This window comes from Nerophis lumbriciformis, linkage group LG05 (genome assembly GCF_033978685.3).
Source record: "Nerophis lumbriciformis linkage group LG05, RoL_Nlum_v2.1, whole genome shotgun sequence".
Lineage (NCBI taxonomy): Eukaryota > Metazoa > Chordata > Actinopteri > Syngnathiformes > Syngnathidae > Nerophis > Nerophis lumbriciformis.
In genome coordinates this window covers 45,672,088-45,697,850 of record NC_084552.2, presented here as the reverse complement: position 1 = coordinate 45,697,850, position 25,763 = coordinate 45,672,088, and the positions used below count along the sequence as shown (strand labels likewise).

Here is a 25,763-nt window from a genome sequence, read left to right as displayed (position 1 = left end):
GCGAGAAAAGGGTTGTGTTTGCGTAACTGCGTGCGTGTTTAGTGTGTATGTTGAAACGATCGAGATATCAGTCCAGATAACAGCATATTGGCAAGTTTCCCCAAAAACTGGGCATTTCCGCAGGTTGTACTCTATTTTTTACATGTTCATCATATTTGGAAAACTTCCCTCTTCAATTTGGTATTAACTTCATAGGCAGTCTTAAGTCATTATTATTGCCACTCCCGTGTGAAAGCATCTGTTTAAACGTGATCAGCACAGACGCGCGCGCATGGGCACACACACACACACACACACACACACACACACACACACACACACACACACACACACACACACACACACACACACACACACACACACACACACACACACACAGATAAGCACAATATGGAATAAATAATAACAAAGAAACAGAGTTTTTTCCGTAAGTCCAAACATTCCCTCATTTTCTCCTCTGTGCGTTGACATTTGAGTAGATAAATAACAAAAATGTTTTTCTTTTACCATTTTGTGACCTAAAAACTAGGTCAGCCAATAACTGCATTGATTATGTTAAAAACAACCAACTCAAACTTGCGGAACAAACCCAAAACAAGAATGACGTACAGCCATCCCTCTTCCCTGTTGTAAATTCTTGCAACACACGCACACACACTGCCCTGGAAAGCAAAAAAGTCTGGACGGCTGGGGTGTGGTGAGGCATATTTGAATATAAGAGAGAGAATGGTGAGGTAACAGAAGAAGAGGAATTAAGAAAGAAAAGAAAGAGGGGGAATAACGTTTTTTGGCTTGTACTCTTTCTTCCCTCATGTGTCGGCCATCTTAATGAAAGCCACATTTACGGCAACATTGCTGGCTTTTTTCTTCCCTTCTTCTCTCACTCTCCTTCTTGCTCAGTCCCGCCGAGCCCCTCCTGCCTCCTAAGAGCAAAACAGCACAAGCAGTGCAATAGGAGAAGCATTTTGAGTGCATCATTTAAAAAAATGGGTTTACAATAGGTGGTTTCGATCACCACTACACTTGAACTTTCCACAAGAGGAATCAATCCTATGCTCAACTAGTCTGTGAGCATGTTCTAAAAGAAGCATCATTAAGAAGTGTTATGTTATGGTATTAGTTTATTTCGAATATGCATTATGTTACAATGTGTGGTACTTTACATAATAACAGTTTCACATTTCAACATGTCTGAAAAGTTGTAGGAAGAAGAAGAGCTTATCTAATCCTACCTTTTTTACATTTCATAGCAATTGTGTACATATTAGCTCATCTCAGAAAAGAACTCTGAATATTTATCTGATTCACTCTGGGAACCACCATGATTTTCACACTCGGGAGTTAGAAACGTAACAGCTCATTAACCTTCAGCTAGAACGGACAGTAACGGTGCTCTAGGGCGGTAATTAGCACACAATCACACTAATCATGAGCACACATTCATTTAGATGTTGTTGTTTTTTTATTCACTTGTGTTTTAGTCTTTGTGGACAAGCTGGTAAAGCATGGAAAGTCACAGTCGTGACATGATGTTTCATGAGATTTATAACTAGTTTCTTGTATTTTGTTTTATTTCCTGTGTAGCGCTCTTATTTTTGTTTCCATCCTTTTTGCCGCTACTGTCTGAGAGTTGGCTCTTCTCGCCAATCAGGACGTACCAGTGCCTGGCTGCCAATCGGGATGCTTTTTGCACCAGCCCTGTCCTCTGGACAGGACTAGATCACTGTGCTTTGTACCTCCATGTTGCATTGCTTTCCCATGCTTCATGTGACTGTTTTTCCTTTGTGTGCACTTCCCTGCTGCACTAGTTTTCTTATTTAACACATTTTACTTGAACTTCGCCTGCCATCTCTGCATCCTGGGTTCATGACCAACACAAGGACACAGTGAAACGTAATAATATGAAAGTGATGCTGAGCTGTTTTACTATGCTGATTAATCTATATCCAGCATTTATATATGATTATACATTGTGACACTTGAACACAAGGTGTGACCGTTAACAAACATTTTAAGGACAATATCACATACAAATTACAGTAAGTACTATATTGAAAAAATGGTGTGAAAAAATGCTCAATAATTGAGATGGAAAAAGGGGTACTATTATCCTACTCCTTTTTAGACATGTTGAAACGTGTAAATGCAATCATCTGATGTTTCTAATGTAAGTTATTCATTTTAAGCATGTCCAAAAAAAACCCCATAACTATCCAAAAGGATGAAGCTATTTCTTACTGCTTGTTAATTTACAAGGATGCTGATTATCAGAATCAAATAATGATATGGTTTGCTAAGACTACGTTATGTTTGGATGCATATCAGTCAGAGTAGCATTGAAGCACCATGAAGGCTGAAAATAGGTTTCATAAACTTCATGTTACTCGTCCGTGTGGCAGACTAAAACTTCAGGTTCCTTTTTTCAGCCAAAGACTTGGAAAAAACTGTCATGGAAAGACTAACGAATATCCATATCAATAATCACTTCAAGGGTTTTAAAGCCTGTGTGTGACAAAGGAACATGTTGAAAATGATATGTCTTTTCATGTTAACATTGAAAAGGACAGCATGATGGCGCGCTCCATCCTAAATGGACACAATTTAATGTTTCTACGACAGAGCATCACTGTCCAAATTTAATACAGTACTTCTTCTTTAAGGCAAATGTACCCATTATTCTGATCGCTCCTTGGATGATTTAATTTCAAAGAAATCCACAGAAAAATCTATGACAAAATTGCTGTGGAACAAATGCAACCACAAAGATGAACTTATAATGAAAAGCTTGCTTTAAGTGCCTGTTAAGAGGACAATTGATATAATGGCGCTACTATCATCTCTTTTCCAATTCTTCCAATTCAACAAAGCAAACCAGTTTTTACACAAAATGAAATTTGGGGAGCTCCATTTTATCTTGTTGGAGATAATAACTTGGCTCAAGTTATTATTTTTTACTATTATTATTATCAATGTTCTGGTAGAGAAATTATCTACAGTAGTGGCAGAACAAATCAGAGCCGGGCCGTGGGCGAGGCACATGACACTATGCTATCGAGCAAAAACGCCTGAGCTTTTAGCTCAGTAGTCAATTAGCTCACCTCTTACGCCAGCGACCAGGGTTCGCACCCCATTCGGAGCAGTAGAAAAAACCGAACACAGCCAATTGAGAGAGAGAGTACACCACCGCTACACTTGGTCTCTTTTTTTTTCCTTTTCTTTGAGCTTTGCCACTCTACTTGCATGTTAATAAGAACTGCCACTCATGTAAACTTTGTAGTAAATTTGCTCACATAGCTTGTACTGTGTTGATAAGATGACAACATTATATGATTGATATTTTTTGTATTTTGCTTGTTTTGAGAAATTTGAGAGAGAAAAAAATAATCCTAAATGTTTTACGGCCTTAAAAAACTTAAGGACTTTTATGTCCTGTTTGGCTTTGAAGATAATTGCAATCGGATGTCCACAGACAGTTCATTTTGTATTTAGTTTTTTATTGAATTATTTTACTGTATTTTAAATTCTGTGTACATTGTGCACAATTTAGGTGGTCATTTTGGTACAATTTCCGACTTGCGGCAAAAATCTACTTACAACACGTCATAGGAATGGAACTCGTTCAAAAAATGGAGAACCTCCTGTAAAATGCTGTCAGCTGGTGTAAAAATATAGCGGGCTGTATGCCTAAGTTTGTCATACTTCAGAGAGCTGAATTTGGAAGCAGGGCGGCTCCATGTGTCGCTGGCCCACTTCTTGGAAATACAATACAAGCTGATTCCCTTCTGTTTGTCTTTAATGCTCTCATGTCCTGCTAACTCTATACTCTAGCAGAGACACAGATTCAACTTTGAATTCTTGAGCCTTGGCGGAGGTCTGCCATTTGAGTATTCTGTGTTTTTGTTGTTGTTGATTTAAGTAAAAAATGCACTGCTCACTTTTCAAACCACAAAATGTCTTTTGAAAGCAAGTCATATCCCATTTGTGCTCCCTGAAATATCCCTAAACCCCAACAGACTGACATCTCCTGCCTCATTGTCAAAGATGTCTCAGCGTTCCAAAGAGGACCTGATCAAAGGCGCCGCCGATTGGAACAGCGCCACCGTCGAGTCTATCTGCGTGGCGTTCACCAGCCCGTCCCACTGCGATCAAAACAAGACTCCTTAAGGATCTTTCGGAGCTCTCTTTCAGCGCTGTCATAGTGTGACTTCTTTCACCTTATAGAAATCCCTTCATCCTAAAAGATGATTGGATTTTTGAATGAAAAACAAACATCTAGGATTGCTTTAATGATAGGGAGTCATTTATTTTCTATCACCTTCCAGCTTGTAATTCTATCACGTTCTACTTCTTACATTCAAACTACTTATTGCCAGTCAAATCCTTATGGGCGAGAGCTGATTCAGTGCTCAATGTGAATGTCTGTGTCTCAAATGGAATACTTCCATCAGTACACTTAAAATATGTATTCTGTGTGCACTGTGTATTTAGTTCCTGAGTGCGCCATTTTTGACAGTGTAGTGCTATCCCAAATCCATTACTGTCATTGTGCACTTGTCAGAAATAACGATAGCAACATTTACCCGCTTCAATTTACTACTTTCCACTGCTCCCGGTGGATCCTCAGATGCTATCATTTCAAGTTAGTCCCTCGCTTTTAGCTGCATTGCCAAGATGTCGACAACCGAGGGCGGGCGTTATGTGTCCATCACTGCTCACTCACCATTTTGACTATTTTGAGTAAAACATTTGGCTACTGACAGTACACTGCATTCTGTTGTTCTACTCAGTGTGAAGGCACATAGTATGCACTTAAAAGACTTTGTGTATGTATGGAAGTTAATAATTTGTGACACAGCGTTCCTCCACATAAACACGTATACTTAATAAACTAGGGGTGTATCGATAGATTATTCCTAAATTTCAAGTATATTGATCTGTGTTGGTAAGATAGGTATCGATCCAAGATTGTTTTAAAAGGCAATCGATCGATTTAGAAAAACGAAAACATTGAATTTAAAAACAGCAGACTTTTTATTCAGTTCAGCACTTTTAAAAATAAGGACATAAAGTATATTTGCCTGTCTGTGACATCATCAAAGCAAAAATACCGGCTAGCTACAGTGGTCAAGAAGGTAATAACAAACGCAAACGCTACAAGACAATATCATTAATTAAAACATAAAAACTTTTAGCTACTGCACAATTGCAATAGCCACAACAAAGTAAAATGACACAACACAATAATATGTAGCCACAACTTAACTTTAAGCCGCAAAGTACGTGAATAACTAAACGGAAGTGACATTAACTTCCGGGACACAGCAACTGGGACCCAAAGAGAAGTTATTTAATCAGAAACAAATAAATACAAGAGATGGATGAAGGAGGCTATGGAAATGAGGAAGCAAGGAGTCAACACCATCAATGGGGATGAGAGGGCATACATGCTTCCACACACCTGGGACTCTGGCCGTCAGATACTGTTTGGTTGGTGATTTTTTTTGCAGCAGGTAAATCTACTCTTAAAATGTTGGTTACTGTAGTTTTTTTTCAAACTGTCTTAAATATAGAACATGTGAGCAGAAAAGGTTTCCTCTTGTTAATTGAACTTTATTCAAATAAGATGTGAATGCACTGGCCATTAATTGTTGTTTACCTGCTTGTTTATATCCATTATTCATGCATACATAATTCTCTTTCAAGAAATAACAGGAATATAGGAAACATCACCTGCAGTGTCCAGTATCCAGTATTTATTTCACAGTCACAAAAGTGTACAAAATGTTACTGAATCGATTTCAACTCACTGAAAAAAATGACATCGTCCCTGAATCATATCGGCAACCACAAATATCAAATCGTTGTTAAAACTAATTGTTACACCCCTATTATAAACTTATGTTTTTATATACATTTTGGCCTTTCATTTAGAGAGATATTTTGGTCTTTAAAACTAGAGCTTTTGAAAAACACAGACCAGTTTGAAGACTTTCAACATCTCTCTCTTTGATGTTTGACCAAGTGAGCTCTGGGTTGCATTTTTTAGGCTTCTGATTGGCCAACATGCCCACGATAGCTGGTGCTTATGTTGGTCTGTGGACAAAAAAATTATTTTAACACCGGAGTAGGAAAAATTAACTTAATTAGAAAATATCTGTGTTCGCTTAGACATGGCCTAAACATTCTCTCCAATCGAGGACAATATCAGTGATTGGTGTTGGCAGAGCTTTAAAATACACACTAAATGTCTCTTTTTTTATTCTTTAAAGTATAAGGTCACTGGTGTTGTGTGTGTGTCCAGATGGAGCATGACTAGCAGCACTTTGCCAATTTATGATTGCTACATAATGGTCTCCAAAGAGGAAGGAAACAGATGTACTCTTTAAATAAGTCGTTCCTGCAAGGCTTTCTATTCCCAATGTGTAGTGGTTTTAATCTAAAAGTTTATTTCTAAGCTGCATACTTTATGTATTGTGATTGTATGTCAATCAAAGCGCAGAGATGAGAAAAGGCTTAGACATTCTGTTTGAACTTGTTTTCCTCTTTGCTTTGAAAACAACTTTTTGTGTGTTTATCTGATCTCTGAGAAAGCAAAATGCATTGTGATGTTAGGAGCTTCTTCCACAGAATCATATTAAAATTTAACATGCAGGTATGCATCTTCTAATGCGTCTTCCTCCCTAAAGGATGATTGATCTATTACTGATTGGTAAGGCAACATAAAACATTAAATGCAGCAAAAGGAGTATTGTGAAGGGTTTTACTGTAGGTCATGCACACATCCATATGTTCTCCTGGAGTTTTGTACTTTACCGTACTCGGACTCGTGCAGAACATTTACAAGAGCAGACTATTTTTAAAATATTGCAACATTGCAGGGAGAGTTCAATTTATGATGTATGGTAACTTCCACCCAGGCTCACTGCCCCGGGTCATTACGGTGCACAAGAAAATATATTTTAACTGAAGAAAGAAACTAGAAACTAAGTCAGCCATGACTTTTACCTTGGCTATTGCAAGCAAATTAATATTTAATAAACACGGGAGTGCTTGATTTTCATTTGATCCTATGTTAACCAAGTACAGTGTTTGCGTCCCCAACATAAGCTGCTGATTTGTATAATCGGCTCCTTTGATGTTCTGCATACTTTTTCTAAAATCACTATTTTCCTCCACTCCCACGCTGTCAAAATAAGACTGACAGCTATGGTTTTGCATAAAGAGATGCCTGTTTTCCGCTGTGTTTTTTGTTTGTTTGTCAGTATACAAAAGTTGTCAGAATACTTAGATTTTTTTGTGGGGAACACACGCACACACACTGACTCACACAGCTAAAGGAATGTGGATACGAATCATGATCACATCCACCCGCATCACCTCCTTCTTTGTTGCCGTCAACAAAACAAGGTGAACAGCTGGTCTCACTAAATCATCTGGGATGTTGTGTTGTGGTGAAAGTCACTCAAAACAGTGGCGGTCACCGACGTCCATAGAGCACAATAAAAGCAAAAAAGCTAAAAAACGACATATAATTTTTGCCCGGGGGGGAGACGAATGCGCACTCAGCGTGAGGGGGCGTGATGAGGAGAGGTTAATTTGCATCTAACAACTCCGACTCTCAAAACGAACCATTTTAAAAAGGTTAAAAAAATTGCTTGAAAATAGGTCTGTAAATCTATGCAAATTTTTTTAACAAAGAGTCATCATTACATGTTATGTAGACCACAATTACATGTTTTAAATGTAAAGAAAATCATGATATGACCCCTTTGGCCAAATGTATATCATTTATCAATCGACTAATCGGATTATGACACGTATACCCATTCTTGATCATTCATTAAGATTTATATTCTACTGCAACCAGCAGGGGCGCTGTTGCTTCATTTTGCGCCTGTTGCTTCAAGGTGGATGAAAATTCTTAAACGACTATTAAGCAGCTAATCAATTATTCTGCCCATTCCAGCTTGAGAATTTTATAGAAAGTTTTTCACTACCAAGAAAGCAGTTTGGATGACAACGACAACACTAAGATATGATCAGAAAGTTTCACTTTGACTGTGTGGCTCTTGGCTGAAAAGCAACTTGGCAGGCTCACACATCTAAATGCTGACTTTGCTCAAACAACGCCATGCAGAAAGGCAGAGGAATAGAGAATCCAGATGTAGACAAAGAAAGAGAGAGCGAGAGAAAGAGCGAGAAAGAGAGATGTGCTGTGCAGCTCCTTAGTGTCACCAGAGCTGCGCTAACAATGTGATTATCAGCTCTCTCAACAAGCAAATATGTCACTTGGCTGCGTCTACACACTGCACTTTGTTTTCCCTCGAGAAAAAGAAGACGCTTCTTCTGATCACAACAAGTATCTTTTAGCGTTTTCTTGTCGCTTAAATGTCAACCAAAGATGCTAATAAAGGGAGCAAAAATAACCACATTAAAGGTGAACTAAAAATACTATTCAAAATAGTAATTTGAATCAACATAGTTCTTAAGATTGTGATGTAAGCTTATCATTTGTCTTCATTGTTTTATTTTGAGATGAAAGCATCATGATCAATCATGTCTAGAAAAAAGTGCTTCTTGTTGATTTATGAATTTCATTAAGAGCGGTGGGGGCTAAACTTGTTATGACCAAAAAAAAACATTTTCTTCAAGCCAATTTTGCAACGTGCGCACTAGTCTGCATGAAAACGGAACAGCGTAATTCTATTAGGAAGCAATCCTTACATGAGAGAGCATTAATTATAGATTATTGCATTTCCTAGTTTGCATTTTTGTTGTCTCAACTATACAGAAAGTAGCAGGAAACATCACATGATCGCTGATAAACCGTGGTGGCTAAAATAAAAACACTTGTTTGGCCGTTATGAAGTGATGACTGAATGGAAAAAGCATGCACACGGCGGGCCAAGGAGAAAAGTTCCCAGATAATCATTTGACTTTTATGGGGCTTACAGGAAACAAGCTACTGCCAAAAAAATAAAACTATTCAGCTGTTTTTCTTCATCATATTCTCATGACCACTTCACTGACTGAATGGAGGCCATCAATCAAGTAAAGTGCCAGTCAGCTGCTTTAATGAGCATATTACTTTAAGCAGGTATACAAAAACATATCTGTTTGCCAAAAAGCGTGTGTCCGCAAATAATTAATGCAGGCATCCACTGCCGTGAAACGTGGCCGCCATGTGCACACTTTTTGATGTCAACCAGGGTGAAATATTATCGGCAGCGCATTCAGGAAGGTGACTTATCATCTAATCATTGGGGCGCATGGAGGAGAGATACGAGCTTGTTGCAGCTGCTCTGACACTTATTTGTGGCACTGAAGAGAATAGTCATAGATAACAACCTTCCCAAAAATGGGACACTGCCAACCACTTTTCCTAACATGGCATAACATCGCAGATCAAGTGCATTTCTTTCTAGAGATGCAAGTCTTACTAAAGCGAACATCATCATATACAGTGGAACCCGCTTATCTTGACACCCCTCAAACTGGCTGACTGATGTTGATATAAACAGATGTTAACAACTTAAAGGGAAACTGATTGATTCTTCTGTTTTCATATTTAGCGTTGGGAGTGTTGTGTAATGCTGTGTGCTAGTTAGAGCCAGACCATGAGAGAAGAGTTCCACTCCACACTTCAATATGGCCAATGTGGCTGTGCTGTAAGATACAAAGTGCTGTTTTGTGGATGTCAATAAAAGTCTGATTTGCGCCATTTTTGTGTCATTTGTCATCTTACCTCATGATCATCGTCATTCTGCCACCAAGAGAGCTGCAGTGTAACGACTTTTTACTTATATTTATTATAATTTAGTCATCAACTTTTAAATTCAGCTTGAGATATTTTTAGGTATGTGCAAACAAACAATAAAGGTGACCGTAAAGGTGACCGATTCCTTCAGAAATAATAATTTATACTGTAACTACGCTGCTACGAAAATAAAATAACTCTTAAACTTTTGTACGTTTTTTTTTGTCCTGTCCAGCTACTCAGGTAAATCATATTGTTGATGTAGATGCCCATATTTGCTGTACAGATGTACTTTACAAAAGAGAAGTGTGGGATACTTCTCATGTGGGAGTGTAAGTACCTATGTATGTGGGTAAGTACCAATGTGTGCGCGTTTGTATGTACCAATGAATAAATATACGTATGTGTGTATATATCTATGTCTAATTGTGTGTATGTATGTGCATTTGTATTTACAACGTAAGGTGGGTCTTGGCGTCTCTCTTTCACAAATCTCTGCTGTACGTTGTTTCTGATTGGTTTAAATTGTGTGGTGTTTTACGTGGTTGGTTAAATGTAGGCACATATCAGATACGCACACACAGATTGTATTACACGCACGCACCTCGGAAGGGGCACACACACACACATTGTATTACACGCTCACAAATCTGAATAAACTTGCACAAATCTTACACGGCAAAAGTGTCGCAAAAGGCACGTGTAAAAAAAGACAGCCAATAGAGGGTTCCTGCTTCTCGCACAGGCATATTGTATGTATTACATGCATGCACTTCTGAATGCGCGTGCACATGTTGTATTACAGGCTTAAAAATCTGGATACGTTCGCTCAAATCTTACACGGCAAAAGTGTCGCAAAAGTCACATGTAAGTAGACAGTCTATCGAGGGTTCTTTCTGATTAGGGACAGACGGACAAAACACACGTACGTGGATCAAAAATACACGTACGCAGACCTAAAACACACGTATGCTGATCTCAATACACACACTCAGATTGATATACAGACACACAAATTAGTACACACGCACGTGAATTGGAATAAACACGCACAGATTGAGATATACACTTGCAAAAAATTTTGCTACAATAATACTTCCATAGTTTCTGAAGAAGAGAAGAATGCTAAAAGATGCTACTGGTTGAAGCCGGCTGGTTAAATGGGTAACATACAGTACAGTACTGTACAGCTCTTACGAAAAGATCGGTCAATGTAAACGTATAGAGCACAATAAATACAGTTGTGATAGTTTGCTTTGACTGACTTTAAAAAAAAAAACTTTCCAATACGCAGTGAATTATTTACAACTCATTCATGGCTTACATTTCTTTGACTTTGTCTAAATTGTTACATATGGGAATTATATTCTTACTTTTTTTTTTTTTTATACAGTTGATTCAGTGGACACTTGCACCTATTGTGGATTTTCTCCTCACTGATATATGTTTTTGGTAGACAATAAGAGTCGTTATATCTAGCTCCGTTGTTGTTGGCATTTACTTATCACTGACTAACCAAATACAAACTTATTATTTTCAGTCTATCCTAAATCAATTCTAAATACAAAAATGTAATTTTGTCATAAAAATACGGCTGTTGGATACATTTCTTTCCAAGGGGGATGTGTTCAGGTGTTTTGTCATGTATTAAATGGTTTTCTTTCAGAATGTTCTGCCACATTTCAGAAATATTGACCTATTTCAGCTTCGGTATCATTAATTGACCTCCTTGTTGTTGAAAACATGTCCCGATCCTTCCAACTGCACCATTAGTCCTCCATGGAGACTCTGTGTACAAAACCCCCTACAAGGATCAATTGATCTAAGTGCATACATGCAAGAGGGATCTGGTTTCCACTTATGTGTTAATCCAACCTTTAAACATGATCTATTAAGGTGTTTACGTGCATTTAAAAAATCTGGTTTCAACATATTTTTAGTGCATGTAAATGTAGTGACTATGGTTGTCTGAGAACAACACAATATTGTATGCTCGGCTGGCAGACCACAGAGCAATTGTCTTCAATGCACAGACAATAAATAATGAATGGGTGATGGTCCACAGGTTTCTTAAACAGATTTTCTTAACGAGCCTTTTCTTTGACTAAAATAGTGTTATTAAATGCTTTCGGAGCCCAGACCTACTTGCAGCTAATGCCTTGTTCGGGTCTCAAAGAAACACAATACTGACCGAGGATGCTAAATCTTGATAGCATATTATCTTATCAGTCAGATAGCTCTACCCAATCATCAACACTTCAAGCAGCACTAATGAGTTCGCTGACCTGAGTTGAGATGTTTGCCTCCCTCTTGATTCGACCTTGAGAAAGCCATTGCACCGTCACTGTGCGCCCTCTTTGCCAGCCTGAAAAAAAACAAAAGACAACGAGGACAATGACCAGGATGGCAATTTAATAAATTCCAAGCCATGTTACCATTTTTTTTCTTTCCTCCTATTTTCTATGTTTCTGCTGCAGTTTGTCCAAGACAGTAGGGATGGGCAATATTGCCTAAAATCTACAGTATATCGCAATACATATTGCAGCCTTCTGCGATAACGATATATTATTTGGTGCGTAAATGATAATATAATTATTTCCAAACGGGTTACAAGGGCTCCTAATTTGGCTGCTGTGGTATGCGGTAACATTTTGCATTATTTCCAGTTGTATTATCTTCTTGAAAACTATTATTATTCTACTCACTAACTTATTGTTATTAGCTGGTTTTGTAACATGGTTTTATCTGCATTTCTGTTAAAAGATAATAAGCACTTATTCTTCTCTTGTTTGATATTTTACACTAGTTTTGGGTAATACTGTACTAAAAAATCCGGGTTTCAATCCAATACCAAGTAGTTATAGTAGCAGTATGGTTCATATCAATACTCATACTTCAAATTTTCAAGATCATTGAATGATACTATATTTGATCACAATTATAATCAGACAAAAACACAGGATGGCGGTGTACCAATATTAACTAAATATTGTTTTTTTTTCTACTATTGACTTTGATTTAAATCCTTTGGTTTTTGTCAAAGCTCTCCTGTATCCAAGGAGTTATTTGTGAACAATAACAAAAATGACCAAACATTTTTTGGTAATAAAAAATATTGATCTTAACAGTTTTGTATCGACCATATAGTGATATTATACTTGGTGTCGTTACTGTCAATATTTGTACTGATCCTCCCACCTTTGTTTACGTTCAAGAGCGCTAGCTTGCGGTTAGCTTATCCTCCTATGTTGTGTATATGTAGCATGTTTCGCTATTACTTGTTCTCCAGGGATCATATTTGTAAGACACATAGTTTACATGCCGCCATGGAAGCGAAGATTGCTGACTTAGAAGTGGTTTTGCACGCTGTGAATTTTGCAGGACACAGTTAGTATATGTCTTCAACATGCATTATCACAATATAACGATAATATTAAAAAGCTCTATCATCGGCCAAATGTGTATCATTTATATCGTATATGGCACCACCCTACAAGAAAGGATGACTAGTTTAGCCCTGAAGAATCATGAGTTACCTTCAAATTTGTAAAAAGAAAAACCTTATTTGTGCAGTGCACTAAATTGAATAAAGTGAATCATCCACAAGAGTCTGGTTGGTCTGGAGGTTTTAGTTTAGCAGAAGACACTGCATTCATTTCACCTGGAACATTGAGCAAGACAAATTAAATGAACGCCGTCAGTTTATCACACATCTGTTTTCTCTTTTACACACATTTTAACAATAGTGTGGATGCAGCAACACACAAATTTCTGGAAAGCATAAAAACAGCCTGAGGACCATAAAAGGCAGCATGAATGTTTGTGTGGTGATTCATCAAGCTTTGTCATTTAAACATGGCTTAATAACACCTTCACAAACATTGGCACATGTACACTTGCTGACAGCTGTGCTTTTTCATGGCAAGAAAGATACAATGCCTTTCTCCCTCTCAAGCAAAAGTCACAATCATTTGCGGATAACACAGAAAAGAAGCTATAAAATGTCAGTGAGCACTATGGCCTGAAAGGACTCCAGACAGTCAATGGGAAACATTTCAGTGGCATTTGAGGCAAGAAAAACAAGACAAGAAAGAAAGAAAGTAGGAGAGGCTGCCGGTATTAGACTGGTCCATCACTTAGTGACGCTCATTTGCATAACATTAAATCGCAACAAGTAGACGCTGGCGCAACATAGAAAGTAAACTAGTAAAGACCTAGGACACAGTGATTTAAGTCAGTGTCTCATTTGCTGGAAAATAACAAGAATGGTCAAAGATCCAAAACAATACATTCATAGGAGGGGACCTGCTGCTTAGACAAGTGTTGTTATTTGGAGCTATACAGGTATAAATGTAGTCGGGCGTCCTGTGGAGAGCTGCAGGGTCGGAATGACAACAAAAATTTAAATTCATGTTATCTTCCTTTGGAGAGAAGCTGACGGAAGAGACTGCCCCATATCCATAAAGTTGCCAGTCAAACATTGTGTGTACCCTGTGCTCTAGCTTGCTATTATTCAATAATCAATAAGCACAAATTGAATATGTCTAGTTTGGACAATGTAAACAGGAACTTGACTATTTATCCAAGCTAGACTATAGAAGCACACCTAAATAAATGTAAGCATGGAATAACTTGAGTGTCACTGAGGGGTACTACTGTCTTTGGCACACAGAAGCAACAAGACACTATTATTAGTCACCTTGAGACCCTCTCCCTGAAACATAATGATCAGGTTAGAAATCTAAGGGTAATCATGGACTCAGACTTGAATGTTAACAGTCACATTAGGTCAATAACATCAGCAGCTATTTACCACCTGAAAAACATTGCCAAAATCAGAAGAATAATGTCTAAATCAGACTTAAAAAGGCTAATCCATGTGTTTGTTTCCAGCAGGTTAGACTACTGTAATGACTTTGTCACTGGGCTCTCTAAAAGAACTGCCTAGCAGTTGCAGTATATCCATAATACTGCTACTCGAGTCCTGACTAGAACCCGGAAATACAACCATATTAGTCCAGTGCTTAGGTCACTGCACTGGCTTTCTGTTGCTCAAACTTCAAAACAGTACATGTCTTTTCATGGTTTTATGCCAAAGTTAATCTCTGACATGTAAGAGACTTATGAACCATCTCTGAGAACCTCAGTTTTATGCTCCTACAATCTAGAACACTATACGTAAAGATGTGAGACAGGCTTCAATGTTGGCAATGTTCAAATCCAGACTGATTCTTTTTTTTAATTGTAGACAGTAAATATGACAACTGAAAGTATTGTATCTACACAATTTGATTTGATTTAGAATTATAATAGTTTAATGATGATTTAATTTAGTTTTTAATTTGAATTATGATTCCTTTTTTGATTCTTTTATTTTTGGTGTTGCCTTCCTGTGATTTTCTGTCCAGCACTTTGAATTGTGTTGTGTACGAATTGTCGTCTATAAATAAACTTGCCTTGCCTTACTACTGCAGGGGGAAATTCATTTTGAAAATTACAATCTCATTACCAAATGACAAAAACCTTTTAATTTCTATTTAACGAGCAGCATCAGGAGCAAACCCTGCTATTTTATTCAAAGAGTCACGCTGCACTGTTGTTGGAAAGATGGCAGACACTTACTCCTTGTCAACCCCAGTGAGCGTAGCCCACCAGTGTGTTGGTTCCGCTGCGCTTGTGACAGCCTACACCACAAGCGAGCCTCGGTGGTGGCTTATTTCTTTCATGCGGCTACTACACAAGGATTTAGACTGCTTTGTAAACACTGGACACATGTAACCAGCAGGTTTTCATGTGTCTAGGTGTGTCACAGTACATGTATTCATATTTTGATTGTTTGCTATGGTAAGGAGACAAAGTACATATTAATAAGTAAGGGATAGGAAGCGAACTGCCTCGACAAGTTGTCGACTCTGTAAACACATACAGTGCAGCCCAGCCTTTGGGTGGTATGGCTAGCTATAATGCCAAGGAGAAGCCAGAGTTTGAAAACCGTCTTGTCGTCAAAATCTTCTGTTTGGGAACACTTGGTCGACCCGGTAAAATTTATAAACAAAAACACGAGTAGAACTGCAACAACTAATCACTTGCTTTGACTAGAAAAAAGCTTTGGTTTATATTCTGTTGCTTCGATTAATTGTTTAATGAGTATGTATGGAGAAAATCAGAACTGCATAGAGTGCCTGGAAATTGAAATACGCAGACATAGTTTTTGCATTGCCGCTGCAATACTGCGCATATGAGAGTGGTGGTGTGTGGGTGCCATGATCTGTGTGGGGGCAGACAGCAGAATAAAAAAAAAAATGTATTTTTTATTGCACACATGTTAAAAGTGCAATTTCAATGTCGATGAAAAAAGAAAGAATGTTATGGCAAGCAGAAAAATCTTTGTTTGTTTGTTTAAACTATTTTCCCAAAAATACGCATAGTGTTCTACCCAATTACTCGATTAATTTAACCTACTAATCAAAAGATTAATCGATCACAGAAATAATCGATAGCTGCAGCCCTAAAGATAAGTGGATAAGCTGATTCGTGTTGCACTTGTCTACATTGTTGCACTTTCCTAAAAAGAAACATTATATACTATACAGTAATATTTATTTCTATGTATTTATTTGGGAATTACAGTTTGCAGTTCTTTTATATAACATAAAAAAAATCATTCCAGCCGTTTACAGAAAAAACTAAGCTCTCTATTGTTTAGCATTTTGTTGCCTTACTGTACCCAAAATGAATCAAACCGAGGTCTTAAAGGGGACCTATGATGATTTTGATTGACATTTTATACACTTCCTTGTGGTCTAGATGTATTGTATATGCTTTTTTTGCAGACACCCTGTTACACAGCAATAATCCCTCCAATTTTTCATGTGTGTGAGGAAACGCAAAAACTCCCTGAGTATTCGGTGTAGCACATGTGCGCAAAATCAGATGTGCACACTGTGGCCATACCAGCATCACACCTGTTCCAAACCTGACTTAATAAGCTAAATGTTTTATTATAATAATTAAATGACAGCAGTCATTTTCATGAGATTATTTTCAAGACTAAAATACTTTTTTCTAATATAAGGTGATTTGGCCCACTTACAATGAAAATAACAAAAACATATGGTTTTTCGTGAGCTATGAACTAGTATTGTATGTCTAGGTAGGGTCCTGCTTTAGAAATAATTTGTACCGCTTTCAGAGATCACATTAAGTACGCCTTAAAACACTCACATGTGTCGCACAATGAGATGTAAGCATGGGATCATGTGTACATTCCTGTAACTTTCTGTCTGAAAAATATATATTTTTATTAGCACTTCTGTCATCTAAAAACAGCATTTCATGATTAATATCCATAAATTAACATTCTTAATAAATGACAGTAGAATAAGCACACATCTGATTCTGGAGTCATAGTGTAACGACCTGGCATTTACACTTTGTGTGGTACTGGAGTAGTCAGACTTTTTGTATGGCCATAAACGCATCAGTGGCTAAGTGCAGTGGGTGTGTGTGTTGGCACAAGTGAGAGCGAGCGGCTGCTGTTGATATGACAGATGACAGAGAGTTGGTTTTGGTCTGGTTTGTATGCCAGAAAATTACCAGTTTTTCTATGTAGAAGTTTTTTACTTATGTTTTTGGCGTGGTTCCGGCCAAATATAAACAGTTTTGCTTAATAAAGTCATCAATGGAATTCCTTGACAGACGTTACAATAACTGAACAGTGTTGATGAACATTTTTTTATCTGTTGTTGCTGCTTGTTGTTGTCACCTGTCAGTCACAGTTGCATTGCAGAATCCTACAAAAACAAATAGTTATGTGTTTATTTTGTTTAGAGTGCAGATTGGATTATATTTTGTGCGTGGCATAGATTTGCTGTGCGCAGAAGATGCGTGAGCAGTGCGCAATTGCACATGCACGCACCTTAGAGAGAATGTTGCTCCACAGTCACATTTATAACTTACTTTCTGAATATGTCTGCAAGATGTTGGTGTGAGAAGATGACCCACCCTCTCCAAAAGGATCAAAATGTATCTTTTGAAAATGTACACTGTTGTATATATATTTTGAATACGAAAGTCACCCCTATTTTATTCCCAGACAGGACCGAAAATACATTTCATAAGTTTATAGATTCACCCGGATACTGCATTAGGTACACCTATACCATCTATGATCGATAAATAGAAGTAGTTACTGTAAGTCACACTGCTTCTTGCTCATCGGTGTTATGCCCATGCTAAGATTAGGTGAAAATAATATTTTTCTTGCGTTTCCTCAAACTCAGCTGAACTCATACAGAGCTATTGCCTCCTCTGGCCCTGGGCTTTACTTAAAATCCAAATAAGCACATCCACCTTAGTTTGACATCACAACATAGCCAGATTGCAAAAGACTTGTGTCCGAGGCATCAAAATCTGTGTGCTAGCTCACGCTCAAATGCATGAACCGTAAAATACATTGTTTAACATGAGTATCCAACATTGTAACAACGTTTATGAGTCAGAAAAGACAAAAATGATCATTGGTCCCCTTTAAAAGCGAGGTGCTGACCAAACCCAACAGTGTACTGTTTCACTCCTATGTAACAAAGGCAAGTATCACATTAAGCACTGGCAGGGTTTTTTCTTAAGAATCTACAAAGAATCCCTCTAAACATGTTTGTGTTTATACCATAATTGCTAAATCTCACATTTGAAGAAAGGGAAGAGGTCAAAACAGTTTTAGTTGTTTGCGGCAGTTCTACAAGTAGAGCCATTCAAATTCAAAACACTGACAACAGCAGAAGGCCTTGACAAAACATACAGGCTGCAGAGCCAGACGTGCCGTCAGGGAGTCATTAAACACACTTTAACAAGCTTTAAGCAGATTTAGCAGAAGAGTGAATAAGCTTATGAGATTGTGTGTCGTGTAAACAAGAGGGTTATTATTCTCTCTACCAGGAATTTTTAAATCTTAAAATCAAATTTCGATACACTGCCACGTCTGTAAGTGATAAAATACATTGGATAAAGACACTCACTCACTCGAAATTAAGATACAATGTAACAGAACGGCAGCAGTTGTTAGTGATAAAAACATTGCGATACTTTGCTCACTGGTTTAAACACAAGAGGCACGTACATATATGCATTTTTTTTTCCTTGGAAAAAGTCACAATTTAATGACATTTAAGGCAATGTCTCAGATTTTACTAAAGCTTTATTTGTTTATTAACCTTAGGCACATTCTAAAAAATACAGTTAAAGCAGCAAAAAAAACATGTGAAATAGAAAAAAGCAGCAATTTTCCAAGTATAAATTGAAAATATTAGCAGAATGAAGTTTTAATATTATAAAATGTAAAACCCGCAAGGGACAAGCGGTAGGAAATGGATGGATGGATAAAATATCCAAGTGACATTGGGTACCATTTGCAGCCCACAACTCATTTTACAAAACCCAAAACCAGTGAAGTTGGCACGTTGTGAAAATAGTAAATAAAACAACAGAATCCAATTATTTGCAAATCCTTTTCAACTTATATTCATTTGAATACACTGCAAAGACAAGATATTTAATGTTCGAACTGAGAAACTTTTTTTTTGCAAATAATCATTAACTTAGAATTTAATAGCAGCAACACAATGCAAAAAAGTTGGCACAGGGGCATTTTTACCACTGTGTTACATGGCCCTTCCTTTTAACAACACTCAGTTAACGCTTGGGAACTGAGGAGACCAATTTTTGAAGCTTTTCAGGTGGAATTCTTTCCCATTCTTGCTTGATGTACAGCTTAAGTTGTTCAACAGTCCGGGTATTTTAGACTTCACATTGCGCCCCCCTTTTTTAATGGGAGACATGTTTGAACTTCAAACAGGCCAGTCTAGTACCTGCACTCTTTTACTAAGAAGCCACACTGTTGTAACACGTTGCTTGGCATTGTCCTGCTGAAATAAGCAGGGGCATCCATGAAAACATTGCTTGGATGGCAACATATGTTGCTCCAAAACCTGTATGTACCTTTCAACATTAATGGTTCCTTCACAGATGTGTAAGTTACCCATGACTTCGGCACTAATACATCCTCATACCATCACAGATGCGACACAGACATTGCGCCTATAACAATCCGGATGGTTCTTTTCCTCTTTGGTCCGGAGGACACGACATCCACAGTTTCCAAAAACAATTTGAAATGTGGACTCGTCAGACCAAAGAACAGTTTTCCACTTTGCATCAGTCCATCGGGCCCAGTGAAGCCGGCGGCCTTTCTGGGTGTTGTTGATAAATGGCTTTCGCTTTGCATCGTAGAGTTTTAACTTGCACTTACAGATGTAGCGACGAACTGTAGTTACTGACCGTGGTTTTCTGAAGTGTTCCCGAGCCCATGTGGTGATATCCTTTACACATTGATGTCGGTTTTTGATGCAGTACCGCCTGAGGGATCGAATGTCACAGGCACTGCCGATTACGTGCAGGGATTTCTCTAGATTCTCTGAACCATTTAATGATATTACGGACCGTAGATGGTAAAATCCCTAAATTTCTTGCAATAGCTTGTTGAGAAATGTTGTTCTTAAACTGTTCGACAATTTGCTCACGCATTTGTCCACAAAGTGGTGACCCTCGCCCCATCCTTGATTGTGAATGACTGAGCATTTCATGGAAGCTGCTTTTATACCCAATAATGGCACCCACCTGTTCCCAATTAGCCCATTCAATTCACTTGTGTGATGTAGGATTCATTCCCCAACTATCTCAGTTTTTTTGTCACTTGTGACAGCTTTTTGACATTAAATTCCAAATGAGCTAATATTTAAAAAAAATAACAAAATGTACCAGTTGGAACGTTAAGTATGTTGTCTTTGCAGTGTATTCAATTGAATATAAGTTTGCAAATCATTGTATTCTGTTTTTATTTCTGATTTACACAACGTGCCAACTCCACTGGTTTTGGGTTTTGTATTATTAGCCCCTTTTCCAAAAATTTAACAAAATATGAGGGATTAGGATCACACTAAATAAATAAATAAAAATAATTGAAATGTTTTTATTATTGTCCGATAAGAATCTATAGTATTTTGCAAGTAACAAATAACTTATTTTTTTTTTACTGTTTAGCTAGTCTTAAACTACTTCAGATTAATGTTTGCTTGTTTAACAAATAAGAAAAATATTAATAGTGGCCCCCGGTAACCGAGATGCTTGTGTGCAGCAAAGATGAGTGCACACACTGTAAGACTTAGTGGCCATCGGTCACGTCTCACTTATGTTTTGCTGGAGCGCCAATAGAAAGATTACAAGGCTCTGAAATAAATCATAAATCACGCTTTGCATGTAAGCAATTTATTAAAATGGGATGATTTGTTTTTATTATTGATTCACAAATCAAAAAGGCAATTTCAGTTGAGGAAAATGCAAAATGATGCCGACTGAACACATTTGTCAGCGACAGGCAGGCTCACTTTAAACTGTTAGGAAAACAATAATGAGAGACAATAATGAGAGAAAAATGCTTGTTGTGAAAGCTTTAAGCTAAGTGAATGACTGGAGACGCTCCTTTAAAGAAGCATGAAACAAGATTACAAAGAGTCTGGACCGTTGTTCTCTAGCGTGTCCTGATGGCACATTCCCTGCAGTCTTATAGAGACCTTTTATACTCATACAGCCTCATTTCTTTGCCATTTCCTCACTGGCCCCCAAGGGACTCTCAGGTGACATCAGAAGCCATAAGTCTTCACACAGAGAGAAAAATAGAGAGGGAAGGGGTTGAACAGACAGCCCAAAGATAGCAGGGGGAGGAAAAGGGATGGGCAGCAGAGATGTGAGGAATAGTCGACGTTATCTTCTTGACGAATGGTTGGTGGATTTTCTTTTGGGAAGGGGCTTGAGAGGACACGTTTAACCCTTACTAGCTCTATCTTTGTCTCACATAAAACCCACTATGTTCCTTTTTTCTAATCGCACCATACTTGATGACCAGCGTATAAAACTGTAACTAGGAAGTGAGATAGCGCAGTCTTCAATGCAATTCAGTTGGAGTTTGGCCAATAGCTTTTTTTTGCTACCGTAAAACACCTTAGGGAATTTCTACACCAGGGGTGCCCATTACGCTGATCGCGAGCTACCGGTTGATCGCGCAGGGTGTGTCAGTTGACCGCCAGCCAGCCATTGAAACAATAGACCTAAAAATTAGCGATCATAAATCTTCACTATGACGTCACTTTCGTCACTTGATTGACATTCAAGGCACACAAGAAACTTGGGAAATGATGCTGGCTGCTGCCAGCTCAGTGTGAAGAATAAAAAGACCGTCAGGAAGGCGAGAAACAGTTTTTATTTTCAACCGTACCTCCTGTCAAAAGCCTAAAGACTGACCGCACAGTTCCTGTCTTCACAATAAAAGTGCTGCTCCATCCTGCCTGCGCTAACAAAATAAGAGTCCCCAAAAGCTAGCGCAAACAAGCTAGCAAGCCACAGAGTTTGCCATCATGTATTTCTTGTAAAGTATGAAAACGAATATGGAAACTGGACAAACAAGATGCCAAAACCAACCACTTCAATGTGATATTGTACAGAAAGGAGGACTATATATATATATATATATATATATATATATATATATATATATACATATATGCAGTATGAGGTAGATCACCTCGACTTGGTCATTTAAAAAGTAGCTTGAATGCTGAAAAAGTGTGGTCACCCCTGCTCTATACAGTATGAGGAAATTTGTATGATGGCACCTCTTGCAGACATGTACAATCTAACAATACAGTACTATATTCCTGTACATCATATAAATAAAACATAGTTTAGCAATGTATATTGTCCAAGTCACACCCCTATTCAATTAGCCGCAGAGTCTCCAATTGTACCCGGGTGTGTGGTTTGCGAAAGCAAATAACCACCGAGGTGTTTAGAGCCGGTTTAAAAAACTTTGGCATTACCAGGTGTGGCTTTAGATAATGTTTTTTATCAACACCACAAGCTGGCAGTAGCTGCATTTTAAGTATTATTCTCCATTGCTTTTGGTCTCCCCTAGAGGGGGGGGGGGTTACCCACATATGCGGTCCTCTCCAAGGTTTCCCATAGTCATTCACATCGACGTCCCACTGGGGTGAGTTTTTCCTTGCCCTTATGTGGGCTCTGTACCGAGGATGTCGTTGTGGCTTGTGCAGACCTTTGAGACACTTGTGATTCAGGGCTATATAAATAAGCATTGATTGATTGTTTGATTGTTTCCCTCCAGATTGCCAATCTATTTGTGACGGTGGGGGCATGTCCGTGGCATCATCAGTGTAAATAAAAGGCAAAATGTGTTATGACTATCAATATATGTTTTTCTTGCTACATTATATTGTTTTGCTCAAAATATTATTATGCTTATTCTATTACTACAATATAACACATGGTGCATTTTGTACACCACTAGCATACAAACACAGAGAAGTTGAGCCTCGTAACTTAAATGTAAGGTAACATAGTGGAAATGATCCCAATCACCCCTTAATAATCACTTGTTCGTTATCCCATTTCTGACATTTCCTGAAAGTTTCATCAAAATCCACCCAGACATTTTTGAAAACCTCAAATAAAGCCAGAAATCTTGGGGTTATTTTAGATTCTGATTTACATGTCGACAGTCACATCAAATCAGTAACAAAATCGGCCTACTATCACCTCAAAAATGTAACAAAACTTAGAGGGCTCATGTCAGCTCAAGACTTAGAAAAACTTGTACATGTCTTTATTACCAGTAGGCTAGACTATTGTAATGGTCTCCTTGCAGGTCTTCCCAAAAAAAACCTGTCAGGCAGCTACATCTTGTTCAAAACGCTGCTGCCAGAGTTCTAACAAAGACCAAAAAATGTTAGCACATTACACCAATTCTTAAATCCTTACATTGGCTCCCTGTACATCAGAGAATTGATTTCAAAATCCTCCTGCTCACATATAAATCACGACATGGTCTAGGGCCGAAGTATATCACTGATATGCTCCCACTATATAAGCCCTCTAGATCACTAAGATCTTCTGAGACCAATCTGTTAGCGGTTCTCAGAGTAAACTCAAATCAAGGGAGAGCATCATTCAGTCACTATGCAACAAATAGCTGGAATAAACTTCCTGAAGATGTCAGACTTTCCCCAACTCTGACTACTTTTAAAACTAGACTGAAAACGTTTATGTTCACCTTAGCTTTCAGCTAAATTTTTCAATCTTTAAACTTTTAACGTCCGCACTGTTTTTATTTTTATTGTCTGCATTTTAATTTAGCTTTTATTTTCTTTCATTTTACTTTGTTGTCTGTGAAGCACTTTGAGTCTGCTTTGTGTATGAAAAGTGCTATACAAATAAAGTTGCCTTGCCTTGCCTTGCCTTAAGATGCTAACAAACTAATAAACAGACAAATCGCCGCAGGTGCAAAACCTCCTGGCGAAGGAAAAAAAATAATACATGTATATATATATATATATATATATATATATATATATATATATATATATATATATATATATATATATATATACACACATACATACATACATACTGTTGCGTTTTGGACCAGTTGTTCCTCCCAGGGAATTCAAGTCACAATTCGCTCCCAAGTTCTTTCCGACACTTAAAGCTGAGTTGAAAAACCACCAGAGACAGAATAGGTATTTTGTTGTATATTCTCAAAGCTTTGCTAATATACATTGATTGAGACCAGTCTAACCATCGAACATTCTATTGCGCCTTCCAAAATGGTCTGTCTTCCCGATCCCACCACCCTCTCTCTCGTCCCATCTCTGTAGCCAAAACAAAATGCTAGTCTAAACACATTCCAAAGAACTCAAGGTTATCACACACAGTTTGCTTGCTGACAGAGCAGAAAGAGAAGAAGTGGAAAAGACGAGCTGTTTTCAAATATGACAAAGAAATGGAAGAAGTACAACTTAAATTCGGATATATGTAAATATCTGCCTCCGACAATACATACAGTATATATATATATATATATATATATATATATATATATATATATATATATATATATATATATATATATATATATATATATATATAACCACAGTTATTTAACAACAGCGGAACACCATCCATCCATTTTCTACAGCTTCTCCCTTACAGCGTAATACCTAAAAGAGAAATAAATAAATGAACCAAGGCTCACATTCTCACATTGGTATGAGATGCACTGTGCCGTTCCAAATAGCAAGTGTCTCTTCCGCTAATTGAATATTCTTGTTTTTATATTTGCTGGTGTACACATGACAATGGCACTAAATAAATGACCCTGAGAATACAAGACTAAATAAATTTGCATTTGGTTTATGTTCATGACAGGAATGACCAACTTCTCTGAGTTCCCACACTGTAACCTGTCAAGACTTGGTCTTTGGCTTGGTTTGTTCTCCCGAGGTGCAAGTGAATTGGACTGGTCAAGGCTTGAAGGTGGGTACATGATTTATTTAAACTATCAAAAAAAAGAATAAACGAAAAGCGCGCACAGGGGCGGAGGTACAAAACTAGACTATAAACACAAAACTTGCACCTTGGCAGAAACTATGAACAATTAAACAAAACACTAACTGTGGCTTAATAAACAAAAACTTACTTGGCATGGACATGAAGTGCGCAGAGGTGGACAGAGTGTGACAGGGGGCATAAATGCGGGGATGTCGTCAGGACGAACAACAGAAAATGAAAAGCTTAAATAACACAGACATGATTAACGAAAACAGGTGCGTGACTCAAAACGTGAAACAGGTGCGTGACGTGACAGGTGAAAACGAATGGTTGCTATGGTGACAAACAAGAGTGCACAATGAGTCCAAACGTGGAACAGGTGAAACTAATGGGTAATCATGCAAACAAGACAAGGGAGTGAAAAGCCAGAAACTAAAGAGTCCTATAACTAAACAAAACATGACTTAAAACAAAACATGATTACACAGACATGACAGAGCCCCTCCCTTAAGGACAGATACCAGATGTCCATAAAAAAAATTAACAAGAGTCA

The 25,763-nt window shown here is 37.8% G+C and overlaps 1 protein-coding gene across 1 annotated transcript in view; it reads right to left on the bottom strand.

Annotated features, from left to right (window-relative positions):
- adam19a (ADAM metallopeptidase domain 19a) overlaps window positions 1-25,763 on the bottom strand; it is a 118,523-nt gene that overhangs the window by 69,084 nt on the left and 23,676 nt on the right. Inside the window, exon 2 of the mRNA XM_061959323.2 lies at window positions 12,043-12,122. Coding sequence (XP_061815307.1) covers window positions 12,043-12,122 — 80 coding nt within the window. The remainder of the gene's footprint in view (window positions 1-12,042; window positions 12,123-25,763) is intronic.